General features: G+C 42.9%; 1 protein-coding gene across 3 annotated transcripts; it reads right to left on the bottom strand.

Annotated features, from left to right (window-relative positions):
- Window positions 1-1,176: 1,176 nt before the first annotated feature.
- ess2 (ess-2 splicing factor homolog) lies at window positions 1,177-10,005 on the bottom strand. 3 transcript variants are annotated; one of them, XM_083657726.1, is made up of 10 exons: window positions 9,673-10,005; window positions 8,944-9,109; window positions 8,007-8,105; window positions 5,000-5,169; window positions 4,767-4,884; window positions 4,525-4,658; window positions 3,744-3,846; window positions 3,519-3,628; window positions 3,310-3,425; window positions 1,177-2,668 (listed from the first exon to the last, which is right to left on the bottom strand). In XM_083657726.1, the coding sequence occupies exons 1-10, from the start codon at window positions 9,814-9,816 to the stop codon at window positions 2,386-2,388; spliced, it is 1,443 nt and encodes a 480-aa protein (XP_083513852.1). In that variant the 5' UTR covers window positions 9,817-10,005; the 3' UTR covers window positions 1,177-2,385. The 3 variants fall into 3 exon arrangements, with proteins under 3 accessions (XP_083513852.1, XP_083513853.1, XP_083513854.1); XM_083657727.1 differs by having other exon boundaries at window positions 3,519-3,619; XM_083657728.1 differs by having other exon boundaries at window positions 8,019-8,105.
- Window positions 10,006-11,059: the final 1,054 nt, after the last annotated feature.

Raw genomic sequence — 11,059 nt, 5'->3', positions numbered from 1 at the left:
GATCTCGCGAGAGAAATGAGCGAGCCCCTTCAAAGACCTTGGGTACTTGTTGCTCTCGCGAGATCTGACAACTGACAACAATCCCAAACATGCAGCACAGACGATCAGCTGGAGGAGGGTCGGGCGGATTTTGTGTGTGTGTAGATCAGGCCTAGACTGTGAGGCCTACCCATTGAGACATAATAATCCCAAAAATATCACCGTGTGTTATATAGCCTACTGAAGGCGCTCGAGCGACGCTGCATGGCGCAGCTCATACATAACGGCAGATCAGCGTGGTGTGGTACACAATAAATCAGACGACTAAAAGCATGGCTGTTTCTTAAAACAATTACACAGTCAAATCAATACTTAAAACATATAGCGACATCCATCACCTTCCGATCCCTCTAATTAAGATTAAGCAGACAAAGATAATTCAAAAACAAATCCCGTTGTGTTTTGCTATTTACGTACTCATTCCATAACAATCTTATGTGATTCGCAATATTATTTTGACTGAACTGTGACGTCTGTCTGGGAAGCCTTTGGATGGAGAGTACATTTTCCCGCATAATTCTGCTAATTCCTTTGATGATTTGGAATAAGCAGGCGTATTTGACCCTGATCGGGCAGTAAACCCAAAATAAAGAATTTAATATTACGTATGTTTTATTTGGGACACACTACTTAGGCTACACATTACTTTTCAACAGAAGATGTGTTCATAAGGTATAGTCATTATGTGTTGTCCCAAATAAGACACATAGCCTATGTGACACCATGTATATCCTTTGTAAGTGTACAATTATTATGAATGACTCATTACTCTTTTGCCACTAGTTTGGGAGTGTCGTACTGTATCCAACCCCAGCTTCCAGACTTGAGACCAACCAAAATTATAGTCATAAATGGCCATTCCAAGTTTTGTGCCAGTTCCAGATTTGAAGCTGACAGGTTGAATCTGAATCTAAGCCAGTGAAAGGTTGAGCAGGGCCCTGAGGCAATCATCTTATGATACATGGCATGACATGTTTATTGCATACCATGTCCCGTCAAAATGTCAAATTCATGCATGCATGATATACTGTATATATATATATAATATATGTATAGGGCCAGTCATTGGTGCAAGTTGTTTAGATGCTATATAACTTCATTGCTGCAATTCACGCTGCCAATAAGATTCAGACAATGTTCATATTAACAAAAATATATTGCAGAAAGAAGCATAGGATGCAGATATTCAGCATCACAAATCCATCACAAACTGTCTGACTAGGGCTCTCTGCTTTCAGTTCCGAGGATGCAATCCGGACAATTCAAACATAAACACAGAATAACAGAATGGTGAGGTTGGGGAACGTCGCTGATGCAGGAATAACAAAACATGTTACTTTCAGTCATTTATATCACAAAAGGATGAACAGAAACATTAAAATATCTTGGCAACATGTATGGAGAGAGTTGTACATTTGTGGGATGCTGTGTGTGCTGTGTATTCGCTCCCGTTTGCCTGTATAACCAAATTAAGAATGTCAATGAGTAGGCCTATGTGCTGGACTGGTGGGAATGCCTCGAGAAGGTGTGGAAGATGGCCACCCTTTCCTTCCAATGAAAGTTGCTTACCCTGCGTGTGTGACGATTGACGAACACGTTCAGACTCCTACTTCCTGGTGGACCAATAGATTCTGCGCAGGAGTCCTTTTCTTGGTCCTGCCTATCCCACATTATAGTGGCCAGAGCCATATAGAGGAAGAGCTCCAGAAAAGGGCTCTCGGTGGCTTCTAAAGAAAAACGCACCTATAATTTAAAACTTGATCATTCTAAGATCATTTGAATACTTTTTGATTTTGAGTGACACCCAGAAACATTTTTTCCAGAGGTTTACAGCTGCTTCTTTCCCCATGTGTGTACGGGGGGAAATTATTTCTGGGTCCAGCGCATCACATGACTTGCAATACGGTGCTTGGCCACACCACCAAGAGGGCTTCACCTGGGGGCTTGGACCCAATGGCTTGGACTCGGCGCATACAGCTTTTGCATCATGAATCGAGTTTGCCTGCTTGTGCTTCACTCCACTATTCCATGTAAGCATGATTAGACTGACTACATAGTGTTATGTTTGTTCGTGTGGAAACACTGATGAAAACCTGAATCGGAGTGTGTGTGTGTGTGTGTGTGTAAAACAGATCAGATTTGATAGGGCCCTAGTCAAACCCATGAGCAAGACCATAAACAAGTGAAGCCGTATAAATTCTTGACTCTCTACAGTACTTGTCTCTATCCAGCCTGACAGAAGATGTGCTTTTGGGGAAAGATGGCTCTGGAAAAGTTCTCCTCCCTATAAGAGGTCCATGTTGTACGGTCTTAACAAGTGTCCCTCTGAGAGCGGCTTTGCTCCGCTCAGAAAAAGTCTGAGGCGGCTTTCCGTCTCTTGGGGAGCTGCAGTAAGTTGTCTGTGATGGAGGCGGGGTCTTGAGAGCTGGGGGTCTTGGCTTTGATGGACGTGGGCGTTCCTGAGGGCGTGGACAGGCCACCTGTGGGGGTCTTGCAGCCGGCCGCCACGTGCGAGGGTGACGGGGTGTAGCTGGCCCTGAGGGCTTTGTCCGTGTATCTGCTGGACGTCCGATTGACCAGCCTCTGCAGGGCGGGGGTGAGGGCCGGACTCAGACCTTTAGGGGTGAGACTGCAAGACAACAGTTGTCACGGTCAGTTGGTTCAGGTGCACTACCAATAACGTATTTATATGTACATAATTTATGTTTGCAGAGCACACAAAATCATCATCAGTATATAAATGGGAGGTAGGGCTCTGTCTGTCTGTCTGTCCCACTGTGATGTCATAAATCCCACTGTGACATCATCAGTGATGTCATAAATCCCACTGTGACATTATTAGTGATGTCATAAATCCCAGTGATGTCATAAATCCCACTGACATCAGTGATGTCATAAATCCCACTGATGAAATCCCACTGTGACATCATCAGTGATGTCATAAATCTGACATCATCAGTGATGCCGGTCTCATTGGCCACACAGCAGCCGAGCTGCGCAGCAGCCGAGCTGTGAACGCGAGCTGCAGGGCCAGCATGGCGATCTGCAGGACAGGCAGGGCCGCGCAGCGGGCGAGCTAGCAAGCCCGCGCAACGGGCGAGCCTAGGAAACGAGCGCGCGAGAACCCTAGTACTTTAAATATACGTTAAGTTAAATCTCCCTTTTTAATGAAAATGAGTAGATAGATGTAGTGAGCTGATATTTCTAGAAGTAGATATTATGAAGAATGAAGATAGTTTCAGTGAACCATCATTACTCAAATGTTGTTACCTTGCAAGATTCTCCGTGGCCTTTCTCAACGCCTCCTGTTTCTTAGCACGGTTTTTGGCTGCAGCTTCATTGGCCATTTTTAAACCCAATCTTTCTCTTCTTCCTGGTTCTGGAATCTTTTAGGGGAAGAAACAAACAAATTACAACTTGACAAATTATTACAAAATAAAAAAATGAAAATAAATAAATAAATCACTACGAGTTTATACCTTAAATGATGGGCCATGGTTCCTCTCAGCAAAGGGGGTGTCGGAGCCGTCTAGACGAAACGGGGTGCTCTCGATCTCTCCCCAGGTCATGAGAGGGGACTCTGCTCCGCCTGAGGGGGACAACATTAGGTACATGGGAGGACCGCTGAAATCAGCCATTCAAGCCAACAGGTATTTTCAGCCATTCTGGGATTGTCGCTAAGTTGAACAGAATGACTGGCTCACCAGGAGCAGGGGAGGGAGCTCCTTCAAAGCCGTATCCGTTCACGTGCGGTGATTCATGTGGGATGAGCTCTTTCCCGTCTGGGCCAACTTTTCCCTGTTTGAACTAGACAGCAAAGAACAACAGATCGGCTGCATCAGTCGGGAATTCTCAATTTCATTCAACTTTTGGATTCTAAAATGTTAAAGTCCCAGGAAACCAGAAATATTTTTTTTTATTATTTAGCATTTTGAGTTCATCACATCACAGGAACCTATGTTAATAAGCCACGAGCCAAATTTGAACGATGATGAACGTCGCAAAGTATATAAATTTAGGTTTAACAGTCATGGCAAAAAGGCATGAGAATCAATTAGATTTTAGAGCGTATTTTCTCCCGCGGACTGTGGGGGTGTGTCCCGTCTGCAGCAGGTCTCCGGTCTCCTCCGAGAGAGAGAGAGAGAGGGAAACGGGGAGAGAGAGAAGGAAAGAGAGATGGAGTGTGTGTGTGTGTGTGTGCGCGTGCGTGCGTGTGATTCGATTAAATCTTATGACGTGATAAGATCATGCATTTTAGCACCGCGCGCACCGCTCTCTTCAATGAGGAAATGGAAATCCAGACCTTGTAGAAAAGTGTCGATTTTTGGGGTTAGGGTTGAAAGTAATTCTCTCTCTTTTCTGAGGCACACAATTACTCACATAAGACCCTACATTTAATAGTTAGAAGGTTTTTGTGGATTTTGGTTTCCAGGGACTTTAAATCCCAACACTTCCAGGCCTCGTCTTGTATTCCTAATGGTTTACCTGTGCATTGAGGGCTGCAGCCTGTTGAATCTGGCTTTTGTTCAGCGCTTTGCTGAATGGGTCTCCCACGAAGCGAGTGTTCTTGTGAACCACCTCCCTCGGCTTCTTAAAGAGAGCATCGTCGTCTTTAACCCCTGTTTATTAAATGTGACAAACATACAGTATGACATCAACTTTGCTTTTTTGCACTCTGCCTTTAACAAGCATTTATGCCAAATAGTGCAGGTAAACATCTTCCTTACCCTCAGGATAATACATCAAGGCGTTCTTTGCTTTGTACTCCCAGGTCTCCAGTCCAGCTTTGACGGAGTCCAGCGCCAGCTTCTCGGCTGATGGTAAAGCAAGGTTTTCCTCAAGGCGCTAGAAAAGACATCAGTAGTTTTTACATGTGTTCAATATGAGAATATATACTTTAATTACAATAGCTGTAAATGTTAAAGTTAACATTTTAAAGTTAATGCCGTATATAGCCTACCTGTTTGTATTCAGCCTCAGCCTCATATAACCAGGCGTGCCTCAGCTTCTCCTTGTCCTCTGCCAGAACCATGATCTGCTCAAATGAAGCATTATCCTCACTGGTATTTTTAGAAAGAAAACGATCCAGACAGGGCAGCTCCCTCTCTTCCTTGTCGCCATCCTTGTTCTCTATAAATACAAAATCAATAGAAGCAGAGACTAATTTATGTCTAGATTACACTACTATTGTTACTGCAATACTGTGTATGCCCACACAGAGAGTGGAAAAAAAACAGAGTTGTATGTGTGGAGGATAGTGTTTCAAAAATGGGTCCAGATCTGTTCTGATGTCATTGTGAACAAGTGCCAATAAACAAATCCACTGTCCTAGCATGTCATACTGCAATCACCAAATAAGCGCACAATTTGTTTGTTTGCCCAAATTATTCAGGCTTAATTCGACTTGGTAAATGTTACATTCACGTTTTCCACTTTTCCATTTCATCCCCTATGGAGCTATAAATCAATACGCCTTCTAAGATTGTGCTGTGGACAAAATCTTCTTTCGTGTTCTTGTCAAGTGGAAATAAGAGTAGGAGGTGTTCACTAATAGGTCTATGGACAACATAGGACATAGACAAGGGATACTCAACTTGCTTTGCCCAGGGGCCACTTTCGTGAAATGATAGAAGGCGAGGGGCCAGTTAACTCATTCAGGGCCAGTTTAGGACTGCCAATATTTAGCACAGGCCAAAGATTTTCATAATTGTTGGTCATCTTTCAAGACCCACAGTAAATTATCTATTAGCACCAGAGTGATTTGCAATACCTCAAAATGAAGATGTACGTCTCTGGGTTCACCAGGAAAAAAAAAGTTAGCTTTTAGCATGTTCTGTACTCTACTTATATCCATTTATATACACCCTGTTTTCAACCAAAATGTCTCTCTCTCAGATGACAAACAGGAGCAAATGCAATTTCTGTAAAATACACATTCTCAAGGAGAACTCGCTCTCAATTCTTTTATTTTGAACTGTATTGACATCAGACATGTAAATACTATTCGTTATGACACAAATGAAAAAAAAAATATATATATATATATATATATATACACATGAAGTGCTTTTTTTTTTACATTCACCATACAGCAGTGTGAGTGAGTGTGCAGACAGACACACAGACAGACAGACAGAGAGACAGACAGACAGACACACCGACAGACAGACAGACAGACAGACAGACAGACAGACAGACAGACACACACACACACACACACACAGACACACACACACACACACACACACACACACACACACACACGATCCCCCTTCGTTGCGTGATTTCTAACCCCACATAGGATAAGCAATAACCACGCCCTGTGGCGCCGGGATTGGCCAGGAGCAACACTGGAGCAGAGACACTACACTGGAGGGCACGCAGTCCAGCGATTTCATGAAGCTCTTGAGAACGGGCAGCGGGCTTCTGACTGCCTAGCTGTTCGTGTGCTGCTCGTCCATGTCTTCCCCTGTCATATTCTCCCTGCTCCCGTTTTCCCCTCGGCTATTCAACACGTCCTCACCGCCCTCTGATCACTGCTGATCGATCATTTCCTCATTCCTCCGATGATCAAACGCATCTGTGGATTACTTTCTCCGGTTTTCTCCGGCTGGCACACAGGAAGGCTGGCACACAGGAAAGCGACCAGCTCCTGCAGCGCGCGAGGGGCGTTTCAATGGGGTTTCTCCTGTCTGCACAAGGCAAGCTCCTTATCGTTTTCTGATATTCCTCCTGCTCAATTTCAAAACAACAGCTGCGGTATGTGTTTGTTCACGTGTTGTCTTAGATGATAGGGACCTGATACCATGTGACAGGCTGGGGAAGTGTTTTAACTACGCCCTGCAGTAATAAAAACAAAAACACGTCAAACACGTCATTGGCCCTCTGGGCTATTCCTGATAAGACGTCAAAGACGTCATTGGCCCTGAATGAGTTAATAAACAAACAATATACATTTTTCTGTAGCGGATTGTAGGTTTTTGGGGCATCAGCCGGAGTTTAGTCTGACAATGTTGTGCACACCGGATAGTTAATTAGGTTAACTTAGGTTAAGTACATACATAAGTGCCTGGGTAGCGAGCAGACGGCGGTATTTGACAATTTAGCAGCTAAATCATAGAGTATTGAAAGATATTCCATATTCCAGACTGAAATGCTATAACAGAAGTATTGGCCAGAATGACATGAACATTTGGACACCTATTCAGCAGGTATCTTGCATGTTGCATTCAGGTGCAATTCCATCGCGGGCCGCACAGGGGGCGCCCGCGGGCCGCATGTGCCCCGCGGGCCGCAAGTTGAGTATCACTGACAGACTATATCATGTCCTTAACTTGAACGCCGACATTTTTTTATATTCGCCTTAATCATTTCCTTCGGTCAGAAATGCACATCCGGTAAATTAAGTTTGATTAGCTGTTGTTTGTTAATGATTAGATGAATAGGTGTGATTTTAAGGGATTCCAATGCAGTTTATTTTTAAGTACAAGCCAGAAATCAATCGATTTAAAATGTTAAAAAGGTTTTCTTAATTTAGTTTCTTCTAAATAATAACTTGCTTGTTTTTTTTACAAGTTTTTTTGATTTACAATCGGTCACAGCTTAATACTTGAAGTCAAACGTGGGTCCTAGCTGAAAACGACTGCTTTATATAGTTTTCCAAATCAGTGCAGCACCAGATTTGAGTTAGTGGGATCACTGGGATTCATGTTTCTCCCCAGAAAAATACCCCATATCATTTTTTTCTTTTACTTTACACAAGACATTATACTTGATCTGATTGAGACTGAATGATTCTGCATTAACCTGCACACTTTTCCTCATAAAGAACCACATTTTTGGTATCTTAAATACTTGTGGAAATCACACGTTGCGAACCACTGGTCAAAGCTGATAAGTAACTAGAAAAATGAAGTTATGAGTGTTTAACGACATTTATTTGGTGTGTCGAAAAATTAGGGACTTACCCCCATCTATACCTTTATTGCCAGATATGTGACTGCCATGAGTGGAGGAGGGAGATCCTGCGTGGCCTTCAGGTGTCTCAAAACTAGATGGTGTCACATCTTTACACATGAGGGATGAAGCAAAGACACAGACATTCAAAATCTATTCACAGAAATCAGACCAAATATCTAATGTAGACAATGTGTGGCTTAATTCACCAGTTTATTTAAAGAGATACTAAACACTTTTTCCACAAATCCTAACATTTAGTGTAAATCTGAGGAAGTCTCCATGTTTTATCAGTCAGTCACTGAACTAAACTGCTCCAAAACTACTCAAAACTACAGTACTAGCTCCCCCATCAACGATAGATCATCAACCATAAAAGCAGCTGCACACCACGCGAGCAGACTGAGCGCTTTTTGAATTGAGAGATAGACAGAGAAATAGCGGAGTCAGGATTGACTGGAAAACATGATTACAACATTATAGTAGGCTACTATAGGATATTATATATTCAAATTTACGTTGATATTGTACATATCCTGGTTTTCAGACATGCAAAACGCCACCATTTTATTCTGGCGATTTGGTTGCTTGGGAGATGTAACCATACAAGGTTTTGCTGGGTCTGGTAACCAGGAGAATACTCTGGAGGTCTAGCAATGCAATCAGAGGTTGGCTCTGAATGGCACCGCACATGCGGGAAGCGGGAAAGGTTTTGCACTATGCAACTCCGCACCAGAGTTCATCCTATCAAAATGTGGAGTGGACAGATTCTAAAGTTTGAATCCAGGCTAAACGATTTTTTTTATTTTTATGAAATGCCAAACGTCAGAGCTGAGACCTCTGATTGGGGGGGGGGGGTTAGTATCACATTCATTTAACATTTTCGTGGAGCAGAATCAAGTTATTGAACATAATACAACATTACAGCACACTCCTCATCTTACTCACAGGGTGCGGACCGTGGTGTAGACTTTGTCAAAGACGAGCCGTATCGGATGGAAATCTCTCTCATCCTCCCGAGGTCTCCACTTTCCTCTGCTTCAAGATAGTCTTTTTGTGCTTGCAGTTTTGTTACATCTGGGAAGAAGTCCCTCTGGATGATCTTCTCTAAACTCTGTTGGAAGCAAATCAGTCGAGGGGGAAGGTAACGTAAGTTTATAATTTTTTGCCAACATATTTGATTTGAGTTTTTATAATATGCTATGAAAAATATTCAAAGTACTATTCATTGTTTAATCAGTTTGTTACTGCCCAAAACCAGCCATGCAGGCAATAGGTGTTGAGCTGGTTTGTGTGGTCTTGATCAGAGGGGGATCAAGCAGCTCCAACAGTTTTACAGTTACTCGTCTATCTTTTTCAGATCGTCAGTACTATCAATCAATGCGGGTAAAGTTGACCCAACTTTATATTTACCATTCATGTTACACCCCTGAGCAGCAGTAACTTACTCTCTGAAAACAACACAAACCAGTTGTTAAGTTACCTGTTACGACAGCTCTTTTACTGAAAGATTACTGTGGCTGTCACCTAGCTTAAGCTAGCTAACTAGCTTAGCTAGCTAACTATTATGTTTGGAAGCTAACGTTAGCATCACAGTCATGTCATGTTGACTGATCGGAGAGAGCCATTGGCTTTACCACACATCTGCGTCTGTCTGATATTGAGCTTATCTCTCACCTCTATGTATTCAACCTCGTCGAGAACCTTCCGCTTCGGCTTGTCCTGGTCTTCGTCCTCGGGTTGTTGTCGCACAGCCACGGTAGTGACACAGGGGACCAGGGTCGCCTGGAGCGCTCTCCTCACGCTGGCACTGCCCTCCATTGTTGAGCGTTGTGTTGTGAGCCTGTGTGTTAGCTAGCTACCAGGCTAACGGCGGTCCTGCTGTGAGCTGTGAACACTGGCTGAAAAGATATGACGACTCTAACAGACCCCGTTAGAAACAAGTTCAATACACATTATAGTACCGTAAACTGAGTTGAGAACACAACAGCTTCTCGGAAATAACGCAGAACCTCCGTGACGCAAGCGAACAAACAACGTACTGGATCCGGTTACGTCACCGGAAGTGTATTACGTTCTTAAAGGGAAACACACCAGCGGCTGCAAAAGATTTGAAAAAAGGGGGACACGCACGCATAACACACGCACGCACGCACACACACACACACACACACACACACACACACACACACACCATAAAAACCTTTTTTAGACCCTAAAAACCTTTTTCACTGTCTCCACTGTTATCTCCAGTTGAACAGCCAACAGTACAGTCTAATCAGATGTGGATCTCTGGGATGTAACAGTTATAGGATTGGGTTGTCAAAGTGGGGTCTGGCGACCACAAGGCCCTTGTCAAGGGGTCCTTGAGGGGGTTCCAGGGGGTCCGCTGCAAAGAGGGTAATATTTATTTTCACCAACCATAAGTAACAGAATGTATGGGTTTCATACACTTCCTGTAATAAAACATCTAAAAGTGTGATGACCCTCCCACTCTGAAAATAATAGACGACACAAACTACATTAAGCAAACCAACAGAAGAAAAGCAGCATCGGTGAGAAGGGAGAGGGTCCGTAGTCTAATTTGTGTCAGTTTAGGGGTTGTTGATGTGAAAAAGTTTAAGAACCACTGGTCTAAAGCACATTATCTGCATGTACTTGACATGAAAGTCAAGTACGATATACTAGCCTACTATACTACTAGTACTACTATGCCTAGGATAGAAGTCTACAGGCCTGCTAATAAAGTTTCTACAAAGGAAGACAGATCAGAACCATCCAATGGCACTTTATTTGCTCTCAAAAAGCACTGTTTTATGACCCGTGCTAAATGAAACAAGCTATTTACAGATTCAAGATAGATTTTATATTCTGGATTACTGTCAACCCTTGTCATCTTCATTACAAAAATTTGAGCTAATCCCACGTTTTTTTTTTTTTTTTTTACATTAAAACATTTTTCAATTTTCAGACGATGAGTGGGCTGGCTGTAACTGTCGATAATAATAATTATGGCCTACAGTATTCATCAGTCATCAGAAATGAATTTTAAAAAAAAACAAAA

This window comes from Poromitra crassiceps (assembly GCF_964638095.1).
Source record: "Poromitra crassiceps genome assembly, chromosome: 21".
In the NCBI taxonomy this organism is placed as follows: Eukaryota; Metazoa; Chordata; class Actinopteri; order Beryciformes; family Melamphaidae; genus Poromitra; species Poromitra crassiceps.
The sequence above is the reverse complement of the archived record's forward strand: the minus strand, read 5'-3'. Positions and strand labels throughout refer to the sequence as shown.

Bases quoted from the DNA above. Each gene is read 5' to 3' on its own strand.
- ess2 (XM_083657726.1), bottom strand. From the start codon at position 9,816: ATGGAGGGCAGTGCCAGCGTGAGGAGAGCGCTCCAGGCGACCCTGGTC. The intron at 3,847-4,524 runs GTAAACCATTAG...TTTGCTGTCTAG, and splicing joins CTGCAGCCCTCAATGCACAG to TTCAAACAGGGAAAAGTTGG. The intron at 3,426-3,518 runs GTATAAACTCGT...TTCCCCTAAAAG, and splicing joins ACCATGGCCCATCATTTAAG to ATTCCAGAACCAGGAAGAAG.